General features: G+C 40.8%; 2 protein-coding genes across 2 annotated transcripts; both read left to right on the plus strand.

The window, feature by feature from the left end:
* The first annotated feature begins 5,846 nt into the window (after window positions 1–5,846).
* On the plus strand, window positions 5,847–7,761 carry LOC134796069 (NADH dehydrogenase [ubiquinone] 1 alpha subcomplex subunit 6-like). Its single transcript, XM_063768003.1, has 3 exons — window positions 5,847–6,039; window positions 6,739–6,854; window positions 7,571–7,761. The coding sequence occupies exons 1-3, from the start codon at window positions 5,910–5,912 to the stop codon at window positions 7,697–7,699; spliced, it is 375 nt and encodes a 124-aa protein (XP_063624073.1). The 5' UTR covers window positions 5,847–5,909; the 3' UTR covers window positions 7,700–7,761.
* A 3,199-nt stretch (window positions 7,762–10,960) lies between these two features.
* On the plus strand, window positions 10,961–17,515 carry LOC134796573 (NADH dehydrogenase [ubiquinone] 1 alpha subcomplex subunit 6-like). Its single transcript, XM_063768750.1, has 3 exons — window positions 10,961–11,135; window positions 12,390–12,505; window positions 17,364–17,515. The coding sequence occupies exons 1-3, from the start codon at window positions 11,009–11,011 to the stop codon at window positions 17,493–17,495; spliced, it is 375 nt and encodes a 124-aa protein (XP_063624820.1). The 5' UTR covers window positions 10,961–11,008; the 3' UTR covers window positions 17,496–17,515.
* Window positions 17,516–17,669: the final 154 nt, after the last annotated feature.

Genomic DNA, 17,669 nt, shown 5'->3' on the forward strand with positions numbered 1-17,669 from the left:
CTGTGCGGAAAGAGAAGTAGAGTCCAGACGAGCTAGGCAAATCGACCGATTTGATCAGGAAAATAACTGGCGCCAATCTCATCTAGCGTCCACACGTACACAATTTGATCACCAATTTGCATGCCATAGATACTAACTTCGAAAATTGGCATTTAAGGCCCCGTTCGCACGGCAGCTTTTTCAACGCGCGTTAAAAAAGCGTTTGAATGACACAAATGGATAACCATGTATGTATTCACACGAAGGCGGTTTTTAAGCGCGGCGCTTTTTTATCGAGCACTGTTCGATTTTCGGCGTTGAGCGTTGGCGTCAAATTGAATAGACCATACGGAAATCCGTGTATCTGTTCTCACAAGCGTTGAAAAAGCGCCGGCGCTGCTGTCAGTTGGCTGTCAAGTGTCAATTTTTGGTGTCAATCGTCAAGATTATTATTAGTTTCACCTTAAAAATGTCAACTTATGCTTACAAATTCCTGAAATATTCAAGCTATATTCAAATAATACGTCGTAATAGCAAATAAAGTATGGCTTTGCTGAGAGGCGTACGTGGCAGTACGACTCACAAGTGATTTTTAAGCGTTCATATGAACACAAATATTGGAAACGGTAAAAAAGCGCCAACGTCGGGTTTTAACGCAACGCTTTTTAAGCTGTCGTGCGAATGGGGCCTTAGTGTCCGCACCTGCTGATTTGATCGGGGAATCAAATTGGCGTTTGCGTCCACACGGCCTGATTCGATCGGACAATTTCATCAGATTGGCGAAAAATTGTCTCTTCTGGACTCCACTAGAAGTGGGCCCCATCCATGCCACGAATCTTCTCTTTCCGCACAGATTCTACATAGTTAGTTAAACCAAATTTGTCAGTAAATAAGAACAAAAAAACTATACTCATCCTTTTCTTTTGGGTGCTAGTACTAGTGTAAGACAAAGATAGTATGATTCTCTCTGTCTATGTTTGAAATGAGACAGTCCTTTGACAAACTATACAAAAAAAATTACTACTATACTAAGACTTCGCTGTCCGTCCGTCCGTCCGTCTGTCCGTCCGTCCGTCCGTCTGTCCGTCCGTCCGTCCGTCTGTCACCAGGCTGTATCTCACGAACCGTGATAGCTAGACAGTTGACATTTTCACAGATGATGTATTTCTATTGCCGCTATAACAACAAATACTAAAAACAGAATAAAATAAAGATTTAAGTGGAGCTCCCATACAACAAACGTGATTTATGACCGAAGTTATGCAACGTCGGGCGGGGTCAGAGGGGCGAAAACCGAAATTCGCAAATTGCGGGGATCTTTCTCTTTTACTCCAATGAAGGCGTAATAAGAGTGACAGAGAAAAATGCCCGCAATTTGCGACCTTCGATTTTCGCGGTTATAGCCCAGTACTTGGATGGGTGACCGTTATTTTTTTGCTGTTTTTTGCATTATGGTACGGAACCCTTCGTGCGCGAGTCCGACTCGCACTTGCCCGGTTTTTAGAACTCTAACAACTCAATAAGGCCCCGTTCGCACGGCAGCTTTTTCAACGCGCGTTAAAAAAGCGTTTGAATGACGCAAATGGATAACCATGTATGTATTCACACGAAGGCGGTTTTTAAGCGCGGCGCTTTTTTATCGAGCACTGTTCGATTTTCGGCGTTGAGCGTTGGCGTCAAATTGAATAGAGCATACGGAACTCCGTGTATCTGTTCTCACAAGCGTTAAAAAAGCGCCGGCGCTGCTGTCAGTTGGCTGTCAAGTGTCAATTTTTGGTGTCAATCGTCAAGATTATTATTAGTTTCACCTTAAAAATGTCAACTTTTGCTTACAAATTCCTGAAATATTCAAGCTATATTCAAATAATACGTCGTAATAGCAAATAAAGTATGGCTTTGCTGAGATGCGTACGTGGCAGTACGACTCATAAGTGATTTTTAAGCGTTCATATGAACACAAATATTGGAAACGGTAAAAAAGCGCCAACGTCGGGTTTTAACGCAAAGCGTTTTTAAGCTGTCGTGCGAATGGGGCCTAAGGTTTTCTACGTCTGTGCGTTCCATACAGGCACAGAATAAATAATAGCACTAGGTACAGAAGACTAAGCCCCCATTCACACGACAGCTTTTTCAACGCGCGTTAAAAAAGCGTTTGAATGACACAAATGGATACGTGTGTATTTATTCACACGACAGCGGTGGCGCTTTTTATCAAGCGTTGTTGGATTTTCGACTTTAAGCCTTGGACGTTAAGTCGAAATTAGAGTGCGGACAGATTCAAGCGCTTTTTTAACGCGCGTTGAAAAAGCTGTCGTGCGAATGGGGGCTCACTCTCTAACAAAACGTGTCTGTTATAGCCGGTTTAGACTCTCGTCTCGCGGCTCGGCTCGCGGCGCGTCTTGTGGCTCGCCTCGAGTGGCCTTGAGCGCATGAGCCCGTCAAGCTAATGATTACACTCTCGCCTTGTGGCTCGGCTCGAGGCTCGTCTCATGGCTCGTAAGCTCGTCGAGCTAATATATTTTAAACACTAACGGCACGGCATAAGGTTTATAATCGAATGACAAGCCGAACGCGAGTGTGAACGCAAGCGCGCGTCCCGCGTGAGCCCCTTTGGCTCGTGCCCAAAAAACCGCTCCTCCACGCGAGCCAGGCGAGCGCGAGCCAAGCCACGAGACGAGCCGCGAGCCCACCGCTTACACTCGCGTCTCGTGGCGCGGCTCGCGGCTCGTCTCGTGGCTCGCGCGAGAGTCTAAACCGGCTATCACGATCAGGACAGATATGGCCGCTAGGTGGCGACAGCGCCACGCGCGGCTTATGGCTAGCCACCAAAATTGGTGTGGAACGGATGTACTTTTAGCTACCTGTAGCAGGTGTGCGAAACTCCTGACTTCGGCCAAACTCGGCTCCGCTCGGCTCAGCATTGCTCCGAGCAATTATTAGGGTTGGCACCACTTGACTTCCTTTTGCGTGCACGACCACAGATAAGATAATCACTTGAATTTTGACAACCCTAAATAGCCGAAAGGGATAGTGCCATATATTAGAAAGGGATAGCATGATTCGACCCTGAACCGCTGTCAAACTTCGGTTTTGTAGGAAATTTCCTTTCTGTACGGTAGTACTATTATTTATTCTGTGCCTGAGCAAAGCGACGAAATCGCGGAGTGAGCCAAGTCTGATACAGGTAGGTACAATAATATAGAGAGGAAACGGGGGAGGGGCCAAATGACCGAACGAGATGCACTTATGGAACTTTCAGTAGGAGTAGCAGAGAAAGCGGTATTATTGCTTGTCCTTGTCACAGTCTGACGGCTCCTCTACACGTTGAGCCAACGCCGGCCAATCCAAGGGACGCAGCCATGCGGTAGAATGAGATAGCAATATCACTTGCTCCCGTGACGTAACGTGTAGAGTAGCCGTAAAGGCCCCAGTACACAATGGGCCACCGCCGGCCATTCCAAGGGACGCATTTATGCGTTAGAGGGAGCAAGTGATATTGCTATCTCATTCTACCGCATGGCTGCGTCCCTTGGAGTGGCCGGCAATGGCCCATTGTGTACTGGGGCCTTAACTTTTTGTTTGTTCCCCACCGTACATTTAGTATGGTTTATGGTGGGCAACAAATAACCCGACCGAATTACGTAGATTGTTTTTGGTATGTTGTCAGGAATGTTAAAACGTGCTGACGTGGTAACGTCTTATAAATCGATGAACACTTTCAGTGATGAACACCGGTAGCATGCACGAAAAAGTGTCACGTTGTGGACAGATCTCTATGGTAACGTTGTGGACAGATCTCCATGGTAACGTTACGGCCAAAGTATGCAATTTTCATCAATGTTTTCTTATGACGTTATCACGCAAAATTATCGTCCGTTAAACCGACTTTATAGACAACCATTTTTTTTTGAAGTGAAAACTTCTTTAGCGGCGCTGTGCACTTTTTGTGATGGGGAAAAAATGTTAAACTCGCGACAGGTCACGTGACCGTAAGATTCGTAAGACGTAAGACGGACACGTGACCTGATCGAAAAACTGTTACAATGTCATTGAGTTTTCACTTCTGCCGGCACTCCCGGTGCCGGAAACCCGTTGTTTTTTTTTTAATATTGTCGCATTGAGTATGTTCTGAGGGGCTACCGCGAAAACCGAAATTCGCAAATTGCGGGGATCTTATTCTTTTACTCCAATGAAGGCGTAATTAGAGTGACAGAGAAAAATGCCCGCAATTGACGATTTTCGGTATTGGCGGTAGCCCTACTGTTCCTCACAGGCGCACTAGCTCATCTGTGTAAGCCCCCTCCTCACTCGTGCGCGAATCGCGGCGCGAAGCCGCGCACGCGAGTGTGGCGTTGATTTTCGCAGACAGCGAAATCGACTCCACACTCACGTTCGCGGCTTCGCCCGCGATTCACGCGCATAGTCTGGAGGGGGCTTAATACCAGGGGTGCGAAACTCCTGACATCGGCCAAACTCGGCTCCGCTCGGCTCAGCATTGCTCCGAGCAATTTTTAGGGTTGTCACAACTTGACGTCCCTTTGCGTGCACGACCACAGATAAGATAATGGCTTGAATTTTGACAACCCTAAATAGCCGAAAGGGATAATGCCATATATTAGAAAGGGACAACATGATTTGACCCTGAATCGCTGTCAAACTTCGGTTTTGTATGAAGTTTCCTTTCTGTACGGCAGTACTATTAGTTATTCTGTGGTAATAGTAGGTCTGTAGCCCCCTCCAGACTATGCGCGTGAATCGCGGGCGAAGCCGCGAACGCGAGTGTGGCGTCGATTTCGCAGATTGTTCACGCCTTTGCGCCTTGTTCTCCGTTTTTTGTCGGTATTTCGGCCCGCGTCAAAGGAGACGCGAAGCGCGAACTTGCAAGACTCCACATTACACACTATTTTGGCTCTTCTGTGGCAAGATAAATATTAATTATTTTATAATCATATTATATTAAGCAGCTATATTTTACGGTTACACAAGAAAACAAAATGGAAAAACAGCTAAATGACGTATGATGCCATAGATAACTAGCAGTTAAACTCGATCAGCTGATGCTTTTCCGCCATCTTGCCGCAAACCAAACTGCGAAATCGCCGTGAAGTGTGCGAGTGTGGAGTCATACGTCAACTTCGCGATATGTTCGCTTCGCGACGTCGCGCCGCGATTCACGCACATAGTCTGGAGGGGGCTTATGGTGCGCATGAATCTAGTATTAAACTGGATTGGGCATGAGTGGTGGGGATAACTGACAGAACGGGATAGTCTTACGTATCTTTCAGTAGCAGTAGCAGAGAAAGCGCTATTATTCTTTTTCCTTATCACAGTCTCACATATTTTTTGTTCCCCACCTTTTTTTAGTATGGATAATGGTGGGCAACAAATAAATTCGACCAATCACAGTGTCGCATTTGGGTATGTTTTGTCCCTCACGGAGGCACGCGGTTACCACTTCTATACGATCCTACCTTCTATGATGGTGCGTTACCATTGCGTTCCTTATGTCACTTTAAAACCGGCTTTTATAAACGTATCTCGAACTATAAATAATGTTGCCATACTAAATTTTGGATCATTGATGGGGATTGTAAATATTTTGATTACTCAAACCACTAAAATTGTAACAAAACTGAAAGGCTACTATTATTTAGAAACAGATTTTGCGATTACCAAAATGTATTATATCTGTTTATTGAAAAAATATTACTAAACAGTTCTCTACTTTACCTATTCTGTAAGTAAAAAACTAATAAAACAACCGTGATATGAGGGGATTTGTATTATTTTGCTGGTCACCCAAGAAAAACGTCAAACACAAAAATGTCATTGTCAGCTGTCAATTTTGATCTGTCTGTGCTGTGACACTATCCACTGAAACGAAATAAACTCGCCAAACTCGAAATAGATTAAAGAATTTTATAATAAAAATGTCTTCTCAGCGAGCTATACAAGTCGGGCAAAAACTTGTAAAGCCAGTGCTCTCGACTACTCCTGGGGAAGCCAGGAGACGAGTCCTGAACCTTTACAAAGCATGGTACCGTCAAATCCCCTATATCGGTATGTTACCAGTTATGTCATCGTATTCCGCAGTAAATGATTACAATACAATTATAACTTGGAAAAGTTCACAATTACCTGTGCCTTGCTGTGAATACAGCACAGATGAAATATTTTTAAACACAGCAGTTGTTTAAGTCTTAGACATGTTTTCATCGAGAAGTCAGGAGGATCTTGAATCTAGATGGTAGTAATCACACCTTCCCCACAAGAAACACAACAAATGAAATCTGCAATATTCTAGTATTTTGAGATAGATGTATGTGTTTTATGGTTGATAACAATGTTTTTCTATTTGTAACAAATTGAAGATTAAATTACTTTAAATGCACAATCAGTGGTGGATTTGCAGTCTTTGCCGCCCTAGGCCCCAGGCCCTGTAGCCGCCCCTTTCTCAGCACCCATCATATTGACTAAATTTTGAGCAATTTTTTGTTATTGTCACAATTTGCCGCCCCTAATGTCTTGCTGCCCTAGGCCCGGGCCTACTTGGCCTAAGGGCAAATCTGCCACTGTGCACAATAATTTTAGTACTTTAAGTTATCACACCGCTACCTAGATATACATATACTATAAGTACAGTACAGTACTAAGTATACATACATAGATTTATTACAACTGATATGGAAGAGTATCATTTTGTAGGTAGCATATGTTTTTTTTTTTTTCCTAGTAAAAAGGGACTTTTTATTGTTTCAGTAAAGGACTATGACATCCCAAAGTCAGAAGAGCAGTGCCGACAGAAGTTGAGGGAACTGTTCCTCGCTAATAAAGATGTCACTGACATCAGAGTTATTGACTTGCTGGTCATCAAGGTATTCATTATTTATTTATTTTTAATTTTACTGGTAATAACACCAGTACACATAGCAGACTTAATGCATTTCCATAGTCTCTGCCTGTCTACCATTGGGCTGGCTGAACCAAACTGATGTAAGGTGAGAGAACCCCTGTAGTTGCGGGTGTCCATAGGCTACAGTAAGTGCTTACCATCAGGCAGGTTGCATGCTTGTTTGTCATCAATAAAAAAGAAAGAAAGAATTTAACTATGTTACCCTTGCTTGAGAAGAGACCAAAATATTGTAAAAAAAGCCCTTTTAGCTACAAACTTTCTGTCATTTGAAATGTAGAAAGGCTTAACCTGTGCAGCGCCCCAGACTCACATTAGTATGGAACTCCTATACTAATTACCATCACACGTGTGACAGTAGGGCGCTCCACGGGTTAAATCTAATGATTTTTACAATGTTTGAAATTTCTCCAATAATAAATAAAATCATACATACATACATAATCTCTTTGTAATTTTTAACACATTTATTGCCACTAAGTGCTAAGGGTTACGCTCGTAGCGCGTAGCCAAGTCTTCGCCATATGGAGCGCTAAGTCGCTACGAACAGTGTACCCGACAGTCGGGTTCTTGGCGCTGAATGTGTTTTCCAATTTGATTTTCTTATTCCTTTATAATAAACTCGTTTTACATTTATTTAACTTCTGCATAATTATTAACATTTAAATATTTTACTTCCAGGGACAAATGGAGCTGAAAGAAACTGTAGAAATCTGGAAACAAAAAGGCCACATCATGTCATATTTCAAACCCACAGAGGAGCCCAAACCAAAGGACTTCCTGTCCAAGTTCTTTGCTAGCAATGAATAGTTTAAGCAAAAATGTGTAAATAGCTAATCTAATGATAAAGTTTAAATAAATCGTAGCTGCAATACATAATATTTGTTTTGCTGCCTTGGCAAAACCAAAGAGTTATTTATATTAGAAGAGGGGTAAAGTTTAAGCATAATATATGTATGCCAGTATGCCTCAAATCAAAGAGAATTTGAAATAGAGTTACTGTCATGGTAAATTATGTAGCTACAGTACATTTACTGCCATCTTTCGATAGAAGATTAAAACTGTTAAAACGCCATTTGACTTTGATCATTATTGTTTCACTGATATGTGTTAACTTGTTAAATATAATATTAACGCCATCTCATCTCTGATCTCTCATCTCTCATCAGTGACTGTTTGTCATAAGTGGATGTTTGACAATTCAGTTACCATAAAAGATATAATTTGTAGTTACACACACAGTGTCATCTTGTTAGAAAACCTAATCGACGCAACGCAACGAACGAAAAGCAATAAAAAAACGGCTGCTATTTAACTGATCACCAGATTTAATAAAATTTAATACCAAAAAAATCTACTTTACCACCCTAAAATAATAAACGATCACCAAAATTATAACACCATTTTAATGTGAAATGATTACCAATTTTATTACATTTTACTATCCTATTAAAAGAAATGACATCAAACTAATCATTATTAACCCAAAAATTGTAAATGATTACCAAATTTCAAACCCCATTTTAATGTGAAATGATAACCAAATTTTTACATCTTGCTATCCTATTAAATAAATTGACACCAAAATAATCATTGAAACCCAAAAATAGTAAATGACCACCAAAATTAGAAATCCATTTTAATGTAAAATTCTAACCAAATTTTTAAATCTTGCTATCCTATTAAAGCAAATGACTCCAAAATAATCATTGTAAACCCAAAAATAGTAAATGACCACCAAAATTGTAACCACGTTTTAATTAAAAATGTGCAATTATTTAATATGTCGTTATCCTATTAAATTAATTAATCCACTTCGTCATCTTTTTCTAACCTAACCTAACCCACTTTTCTAGTAGCATTTCGTTTCTGTATGGGTTGCAGTTCAAACCTAACCTAACCCACTTTTCTAGTAGCATCTCGTTTCTGTAAGGGGCGCAGTTCAAACCTAACCTAACCCACTTTTCTAGTAGCATTTCTTTTCTGTATGGGTCGCAGTTCAAACCTAACCTAACCCACTTTTCTAGTAGCATTTCGTTTCTGTAAGGGTCGCAGTTCAAACCTAACCTAAATCACTTTTCTAGTAGCATTTCGTTTCTGTATGGGTCGCAGTTCAAACCTAACCTAACCCACTTTTCTAGTAGCATTTCGTTTCTGTATGGGTCGCAGTTCAAACCTAACCTAACCCACTTTTCTAGTAGAATTTCGTTTCTGTATGGGTCGCAGTTCAAACCTAACCTAACCCACTTTTCTAGTAGCATTTCGTTTCTGTAAGGGTCGCAGTTTAAACCTGACCTAACCCACTTTTCTAGTAGCATTTCTTTTCTGTAAGGGTCGCAGTTCAAACCTAACCTAACCCACTTTTCTAGTAGTATTTCTTTTCTGTAACGGTCGCAGTTCAAACCTAACCTAACCCACTTTTCTAGTAGCATTTCTTTTCTGTAAGGGTCGCAGTTCAAACCTAACCTAACCCACTATTCTAGTAGCATTTCAGTATGCTACTAGAAGAGTAGGTTAGGTTAGGTAGGTATGCGGTGCGGGGTACGGGGGGTTGAGCGGGAGGGGCTAGTAATTTTGGCATCATTTTACTTTATTTGGTAATATGTATACATTTTTTGGTAATCATAGTGGTTTATTTAGGTGAAAATATCGCATTTATTTGGTCTTCAAGATTTGGTGATCATTAATGATTTTTGGTGATCATTCAATATATTTGGTATTCGAATACAATTTGAAGTACAATCGTAATTAAAACGGTGGTACTTTTGTAATTTTAGGCCTAATTTTTTTGGTGTTCATTAATTTTTTTTGGTAAGCATGATTTTTTTATTTAGGGTACCAAAGTATTTTTTGGTGGTCATTATATTTGTAGCCTAAAAAAACTATAGATGGTCAAGCAGATCTTGTCAGTAGAAAAAGGCGGCAAATTTGAAAAATGTAGGCGAGAAGGGATATCGTCTCATAGAACATTTGAATTTCGGGCCTTTTTCTACTGACAAGATTTGCTTGACCATTTATAGGTGTTTTTATCAATAGGAGTAGTAAAGCATTTGCCAAAGGGTTCGGTACCTCTCATCCTTTTGTATTTGAAGATGTAAGACGACTAATGTGATGTAATAAGTTGGTATAAAAAAATCAGTTCAGATTTATTTACGTCTTTTATCCCCATTAATCATAGAGTAATATAAGTAAAGAAAGAATGGTAACTTCCATACATCAGTTTTCTTACCAAAACGCGAGTTATTTCGTAGTCGACATCTAACGTCAAGTAGTGGAATTATCAGTACCGCAACTTGACACCAGATGTCACAAGTGTCGCTACTGACGAAAATCTTTACTCTATGCTATTAACACTAAGGCCCCGTTCGCACGGCAGCTTTTTCAACGCGCGTTGAAAAAGCGTTTGAATGACGCAAATGGATAACCATGTATGTATTCACACGAAGGCGGTTTTTAAGCGCGGCGCTTTTTTATCGAGCACTGTTCGATTTTCGACGTTGAGCGTTGGCGTCAAATTGAATAGAGCATACGGAACTCCGTGTATCTGTTCTCACAAGCGTTAAAAAAGCGCCGGCGCTGCTGTCAGTTGGCTGTCAAGTGTCAATTTTTGGTGTCAATCGTCAAGATTATTATTAGTTTCACCTTAAAAATGTCAACTTATGCTTACAAATTCCTGAAATATTCAAGCTATATTCAAATAATACGTCGTAATAGCAAATAAAGTATGGCTTTGCTGAGATGCGTACGTGGCAGTACGACTCACAAGTGATTTTTAAGCGTTCATATGAACACAAATATTGGAAACGGTAAAAAAGCGCCAACGTCGGGTTTTAACGCAACGCTTTTTAAGCTGTCGTGCGAATGGGGCCTAAGATTTTAGCAAATTTGGTTTATAGGTACATAGAATATCTCTAATTAATCTAATGATTAATTAATGTACCTTCATGTAGGTAGCAGAAATCTAAACGTTTTGGTAACACAGAGTAACCTTTTTATAATCCGTAGCACCAGCCATAAAGTGAAAATTATACATCCACAAAAGTGTCAATTTTTAATGACATTATGTCAAAATGACGGTATTATTTTGAGAATCATATCTGTAAAATCTTATCGCAAAGGATGGCGCAGAAATCGTCCCAGGCCGCGTTCAAGCGCGTAAGACCGTTGCTGTCAACGGATTGCCGCGAAGCCCACCGACGGGTCATCTCTCTGTATAAAGCTGTTTATCGCTTGATCCCCGAGATAGGTAAATATTTTTATTTCATTGTAATTTTATTGAGATATTAAGTAGGTAAAATTTGAATGATGGTCCTCTATACTTTACAAATTGCGGTTATAATTCATTAACTTCTTAATGTATGATGATAATCTACGACATGTAAGTACCTAATCAAATCTCGGCTTAGAGTATTTAGTAACTGGAGATGTCATCGCTTTCATTTTCTTTACGAAACAGTCTGCCGATTTTTGCGGGGGAGGGGACGTCAAATGTATTGCTAATTTCTACGTAACGTACAAATAGCCATGTCAGTACCATACAAAAGTTTGCACAATTGTGCAAGTTTTTCGGCAGAGGGATAAGCTCTTAAAGGCGACTCCAGTTATTAAATGTTCTAAGAATCTCGGTAGTAGTGTAGGTATAGGTAAACCAGAACTTTGGGAGTACTGTCAAGAGGGCGCTCGTTTTGAATTTTATATAGCAACAATTTGTATAGTGGGGACAATGGAAATTGGCAGATGATTTTTGTTTTATTCCGACAACTTTAATAAGTGCGAAGTTTGATGTTTGGATATTTCTTCGGTTTTTACGCTATATAATTCGTGAATTTTACGACGTATGACACATAAATCAAAATCATCCAAATCTATTTTCTTTTTTTGTTTTCTTTTTTTTAGGTTTGGTCGTTTAATTCCGCCCTTACGCCCTTCGCTAGCAATCCGTGATACCGATGCATGCGATACACCTAATACACAAATCAAATTATTACAAGACATCAACCAAATCGTGACGACCTGACTATAGTGACATTTGTCCATAAGTTTGAAACTTACCCGTCAATTCAGGTGGTAATTTTGTTATGTTTTCTAATGGAAGAAATTTCTCTCCCGCACGTTTTTTTTTCAATAAATAACTATATACACCGTTTACAACTTTTTCTCTGTAAAATCTAAAACTTTCGGCATGATTATTGCAGTCCAATAATAATTCACACGAAACTAGACAAAGCAATGTTTACATTGTCAATATTGACAACTATCATAGAGGGTAGATGTTGTCTATTATTAAAGTTGTTGCCATTGCTAGAAATTAGTACCAACAAATTTCCGTAACATGGCGCACCCTCAATAGATCCTGGTTCACCTTTATAAGGAAATAAGAGGTGGGGAAAAGATTTCATGCAGGTAATTGTCATTACGGCATTGGGACAAAATTCGTCACACGAAAACTATGTACGGAGCGCATGTAAACATTTGGTTTAAAGTACCTAACTTGTTGCAGTAAAATATTACGACATCCCTAAAAATGAAAACGACGTCCGCTTGAAAGCACGAGAGTTGTTCTACAAGAACGCTTGCGTCACAGATGTTAGAGTTATAGATCTACTAGTTATCAAGGTAAATTCTATATTTAATACCATAATACCTAATACTTATCTATAAATTCCTGACATTTCTAAGTTTAAGATAAAAGCTTTGCCCAGCCTTTACTATTTTTGCAAGAAGATTCAGAGCTGATTCTTGTTCATTATGTTCTTCTCTAATAATTTCAGCCAAAAATAAATATTGGCTACCTAGTGTACTGGAATGACTTCCATAATCCTCATATTCTGTTGGTGAAAGAACCAGCGATTGTTTTTATTGTGTAGTCAGCATCAATAGTAGCGGATCTAACAACGCGCCAATAGTATTTTATACAATCGTGATATAATAGAGAGCTTTTCAGTAGAGTACCGTGTTGCCTAAGTGAGGTACGAGATTGAAAAGCTTGATTATATCACTATTGTATACAATACTTTTTCTACGAGACAACAAATAAGTTTAAACTAGTAGAATCATACAAACAAACCAAAAGTATACAGCTAAGATACGCGAGCAGCCGCTATACCTTCATACTGGTACGCGCCCCGGCCGCCGCGGCCCGGCGGGCTGGTCAACGACACCTCGTAACTCGTGAGCAGGGATGTTACGGAGCTCCGGTTCCGTTTCCGTTAAGGCGGAACTTCCGTTTGGTATTACACATCCGTTTCTGTTCCGGTTCCATTATGTTTGAAACGGAAGTTATAACGGATGTCAATGCTTCGCGTACATCAAAAACAAACAGGTTCATACCAGTCATTCGCTCATCGCCCCGCTTGCCACGTGCTACGCTAATTTGTTGTTTGTTTGTATACTTTGTTTTATTCGTGTTTATTATAAATAGAAATAGAAATATCGTTTATTATTTTATTAAAATTAAAATCGTATTGACTACTGACTGTGTGTAGTGTGTGTAGTGAATGTTAGTGTGTAAAAAAACGCATAATGAAGCCGAAATCAAGTTCGATTTGGAACTATTTTGATGAAGTTAGTGGGGACACGGCTAAGTGTAATGTAAACTTTGTCTAAAGGTTTATTCTAGAAAGGGGAAAACGACTACATCGTTAAAAAGCCAGGCTCCGATTCTGGTTCCGGTTCCGTTTTCGGTTCCGTTTCCGTTTTCGGTTCCGTTAAACTAAATTGAAAACATCTGTTTCCGTTTTCGGTTCCGATAAAACCACATCCGTTACATCCCTGCTCGTGAGGCCCTGGTACTTGCTCCGCGCTATATTAAATTTTTAGACAGTTGTTTTCTCGATTTTGGCCACCGTAGCCTATGGAGAGTAACAAGCAACGCTTAGTGGTTTTCGTAGTATATGGATGCTGCTATATTAAGGGTGTCACATGCGCGTTTCTGACTTATGAAGCAATTGTTTCTACTATACAACCTAAAATAAATAATTAATTTGAGCTATGGTTTTGTTTCGTCCTCTTGATCGCGGCGAGCTGTGATTGGTCAATTTCATTATAGTTGACTAAACTGTATCGAAATGAATATTATTGTCGAGTTGGAAGCCCATACATTAAAAATACCCAATTGCAGTTTTGTATAAGAAATCTTAATTCAAGAATTACAGTCGACGAGTAGAAAAAAGTATTTGACACGCCCTGTAATACTCGTAGCTTTACTATATTATAATAGTTTTCTAATAGTGTATTTGCCACCCTCTAATAGTTTTACTATTAAAGATATTATACGACTAATAGTTTGTTTTACATATAAAGATTAAGGCCCAGTTGCACCAACCACATTTAACAGACTGATTAACATCAAACAGCAGTGAAGTATGAAATTTCCCATACAAAATTTAACGAACGCTTTAACGGTGACAGACGGTTTGGTGCAACCGACCCTTACTCTGTCTGTAAAACTATCAGATAATACTATTAAAACTATCATATTAATATGACGCGTTTTCTCATCCGCTACTTGATGCTGACTTTATTCCAAAGGGACCAGTGGCGTAACTAGGCGGGGCTTGGAGGGGGCACGTGCCCCGGGCGCCGTCCAAGGGGGGGCGCCAGAATGGGCAAAAGACTACCTCTCCGCCTTGCCAAAGGCAGCAGGGAAACTTGTCAGTCGTATTGACCACTACTGTGAGGTGTGAAATGCGGATGGTAATCTGGCCCACAGCGCAAAAGAGAAAGCCGATCTTTTAGGTACTCTTTTTGCCTCGAACTCGACCTTGAAAGACGACGGTAGCGCCCTACCGCCCACCATCCCGCAGTGCGAATACTCTATGCCAGAAACTTCTATCAAGCAGAGGGATATTCGGCGGGAGATGCTATGCTTTCGTTTTATAAGGCGAGCGGGCCGAGTGCTTCAGAGTTGTGTCCCGTGTTAGCGCGTCTTTTCCGTTAGGGGTCTCCTGTCGAAGTTACCATCTTATGGACTCTCCAAGAGACTATATATGCAAATGGATCGCTAGCCCTTTGTCCGGCAGGCGCTTTTACTCCCTTACTCCAATAGCTGCTGCTGCATATCTGTGACATGTTGTCTAGTTATCGACAACATTCATCGATATGCGACAGTACTGGAGATTTCTATACAGGATGGCTAAAAAATAAGTACATTCCCGTTGCCAGGGAGGTTTTGGGATTATACTGAGCAACTTTTACTGCGGGACCAACCCCGAAATCGCGAAAAAAAAGTTTACCCTCCCATAGAAAATGGATCAGCCAAAATGTATGAAACAGACAAATTTTTTTTCGTGACGGGTTGGTCCCATAGTAAAAGTTGCTCAGTATAATCCCAAAACCTCCCTGGCAACGGGAATGCAGTTATTTTTTAGCCACCCTGTATACAAGGTGGTCCAAACCTTGACGTCCAAAAATTTTTTTTTGAACCATCTCGTCGTGGGTTATCAGAATATACCCTATGTATGTTAGCCGATTTTTCGTAGTCTTCCAAATTAGTAATTCATTAAAAAAAATCCTCTTTTGTTATTTTTACTATTATGTTATGGGGTCACTTCCCCATCGCTATTTCATGTTATCAGTGCAAATACCACGAACAATTATTAGAAGGCATAAAAGCAAAGGAAACCTTCACCCGGAATTTCTTAACAAAAGTTAAAAGTAATAAAAATCATAACTCGAGAACTACGAAAAGTCGGCTAACATACATATTCTGATAGCCCACAGCGTGAGGTCCTAAAAAAAAATTTTTGGACGCCAAGGTTTGGACCAACCTGTATGACATCCCTCGTTTTGTGAAACTAGAATGTCGAGAAAAACCTGTGTCAGGTATCGAGAGCATTCTATACAGAGTTTCGGTGTGGGATCGGGACAATTTACTTAGTCCAATTCAATCCCACTAAGACTCAATTTTGCGCGTTTACCGCTAAGAAAACCCCATTTTCAAGGCACAACCCTTTCCATGTCAGAGAGTATTGGGAGCCTCGGTGTTGACATCTCCATCAGTGACGTCCAATAATTTCGTAGCCACCTTGCTGGACAGGCTGCGCTCGTATCCAAAAAAACTCGGTGTCGGGTAAAGGGAGGCGATACTTTACTCTGGGGTAGACTGCTATTATGTATTTTATGTAAGTCGCAAGTCAGATCCCATATATTGAATAATGCTGTCAGCTTTGGGCAGGAGCACCTGGATGCCACCTTGGACCCTTCGAATCAGTCCAAAGGCGCGCTGTACCTATGAATAGTCTACGATCCCAAACTCACAAGCGATATTGAACCTTTAAGTCTAAGGAGACTGCCTCCTTCCTTGTCTGTGTTCTCTACCGCTCGTAGGTACAATGAGCTGTTGTCTGAAGAATTGTTTGACATGCTGCCTAGTTGCCAATGATGACAGCTTGTCATCACTGCACCGCTTGCCGTAGGCAGAGTGTTTATCCTCACACCCTAGAACCTAAATGGTCGGCGCGCACTGTGCGGTTTTAGAGGAATTTCCTCCACAGCCAGTAGCGGGCGGGAGGAAATTCATCGAGAAAAGGGAGCTCATTCCACAATAAGTTGAATAAATTCCCTTTTCTCGAGATGCTACAGTATGGAGATCTCCAAAAAATAAGTGTATAAGTTTTTAAATGGTCGGCAACGCGCATGTAACACCCCTGGAGTGTAGACATCCCTAGGATGCGGTGACCGCTTACCATCAGGTGGGTCGTAAGTTTGTTAGCCACCGATGTACTAAAAAAACACACATATACACTGTATTTGTCTAAATGAAAAGTAAAAAAGTTAACCCTTTCGTTAGTTCATTTCGTTTGGGGGGGCGCAAATTTGGTGCCTGCCCCGGGCGCCCATCCTCTAGCTACGCCACTGAAAGGGACTATTTGTAGGTATAGCCTGTCGATTTGTAACTGGCCCCGAGCCGGTAATCCAAAGTAAAACCGCACGTGCCTCTACCTGTAAAAAAAAGGGTCGTGTAATTCTCTACGGTAACCTACTGAGTGCTGGCGAGTCGAACCAGTATAAAATGTGTCATCCAGGAGGCCGATTTTTGAATGTCGACCGCTCGATTTCGTGTATTTCGTTCAATAATATCTCCAGTACCCGGCATTTAAATTCTACTAATAGAATTGAAAACGAGTGGTCAATACCACTCGATTCCCAATTTATATCGCTCGTATTTCAAAAATTAGCATTTCACTGTTCACCACCGATTTTCGAGTGACGAAATTCAAAAATTGGCCCCCAGATGCGTAACAAAGGCGCGTTATCGGAGAGCGCACCTACACTGGTTTTTTGAGCGTTGGACTATCCCGCGCTCAGGTGCCAAATAGAATAATTAAGACCATTTTTTGCAGGTAAGTAGCACGTGCGGTTTTACTTAACAATAGACAAAAGATTAGCAGTTCGGGGCCTGCTATAAATCGACAGACTATAATACCTCCAGTTAATAAGGAATAAATAGGATAAACAATCTATATTATTGTAGGGCTGGATGGAGTTTAACGAACTTAGCAACAATTGGCAATTGAAGGGCCGCGTCTTGGCCAACTGGAACCCAACCATAGAACCCAAGCCTTGCGACTTCCTCAACAAGTTCTTGGCTGGAATAGAACCTTAAGATTTTTTAACCTGCTCTTGATGTTGTGTAGCCGTCACCCTTATTACCTAGGCAATAGAGTTCATTGAAAATTATTAAGCGATTGGGTGTCAATGTCTACATAGTACGGCCGAGGAGTTTCATTTTTGTTCAACGTTGTACCTTGTTTCGGTGACATTTAATGTCCCCTAGATG

Source organism: Cydia splendana, chromosome 13, assembly GCF_910591565.1.
Source record: "Cydia splendana chromosome 13, ilCydSple1.2, whole genome shotgun sequence".
Taxonomy (NCBI): domain Eukaryota; kingdom Metazoa; phylum Arthropoda; class Insecta; order Lepidoptera; family Tortricidae; genus Cydia; species Cydia splendana.

What these genes read in the sequence shown, in the direction of transcription:
- LOC134796573 (XM_063768750.1), top strand. Translation starts at nt 11,009, where the DNA reads ATGGCGCAGAAATCGTCCCAGGCCGCGTTCAAGCGCGTAAGACCGTTG. An exon ending in TCGCTTGATCCCCGAGATAG is followed by an intron (nt 11,136 to 12,389) that starts GTAAATATTTTT and finishes AACTTGTTGCAG; the next exon opens with TAAAATATTACGACATCCCT. An exon ending in TAGATCTACTAGTTATCAAG is followed by an intron (nt 12,506 to 17,363) that starts GTAAATTCTATA and finishes ATATTATTGTAG; the next exon opens with GGCTGGATGGAGTTTAACGA.
- LOC134796069 (XM_063768003.1), top strand. Translation starts at nt 5,910, where the DNA reads ATGTCTTCTCAGCGAGCTATACAAGTCGGGCAAAAACTTGTAAAGCCA. An exon ending in CCGTCAAATCCCCTATATCG is followed by an intron (nt 6,040 to 6,738) that starts GTATGTTACCAG and finishes TTATTGTTTCAG; the next exon opens with TAAAGGACTATGACATCCCA. An exon ending in TTGACTTGCTGGTCATCAAG is followed by an intron (nt 6,855 to 7,570) that starts GTATTCATTATT and finishes TTTTACTTCCAG; the next exon opens with GGACAAATGGAGCTGAAAGA.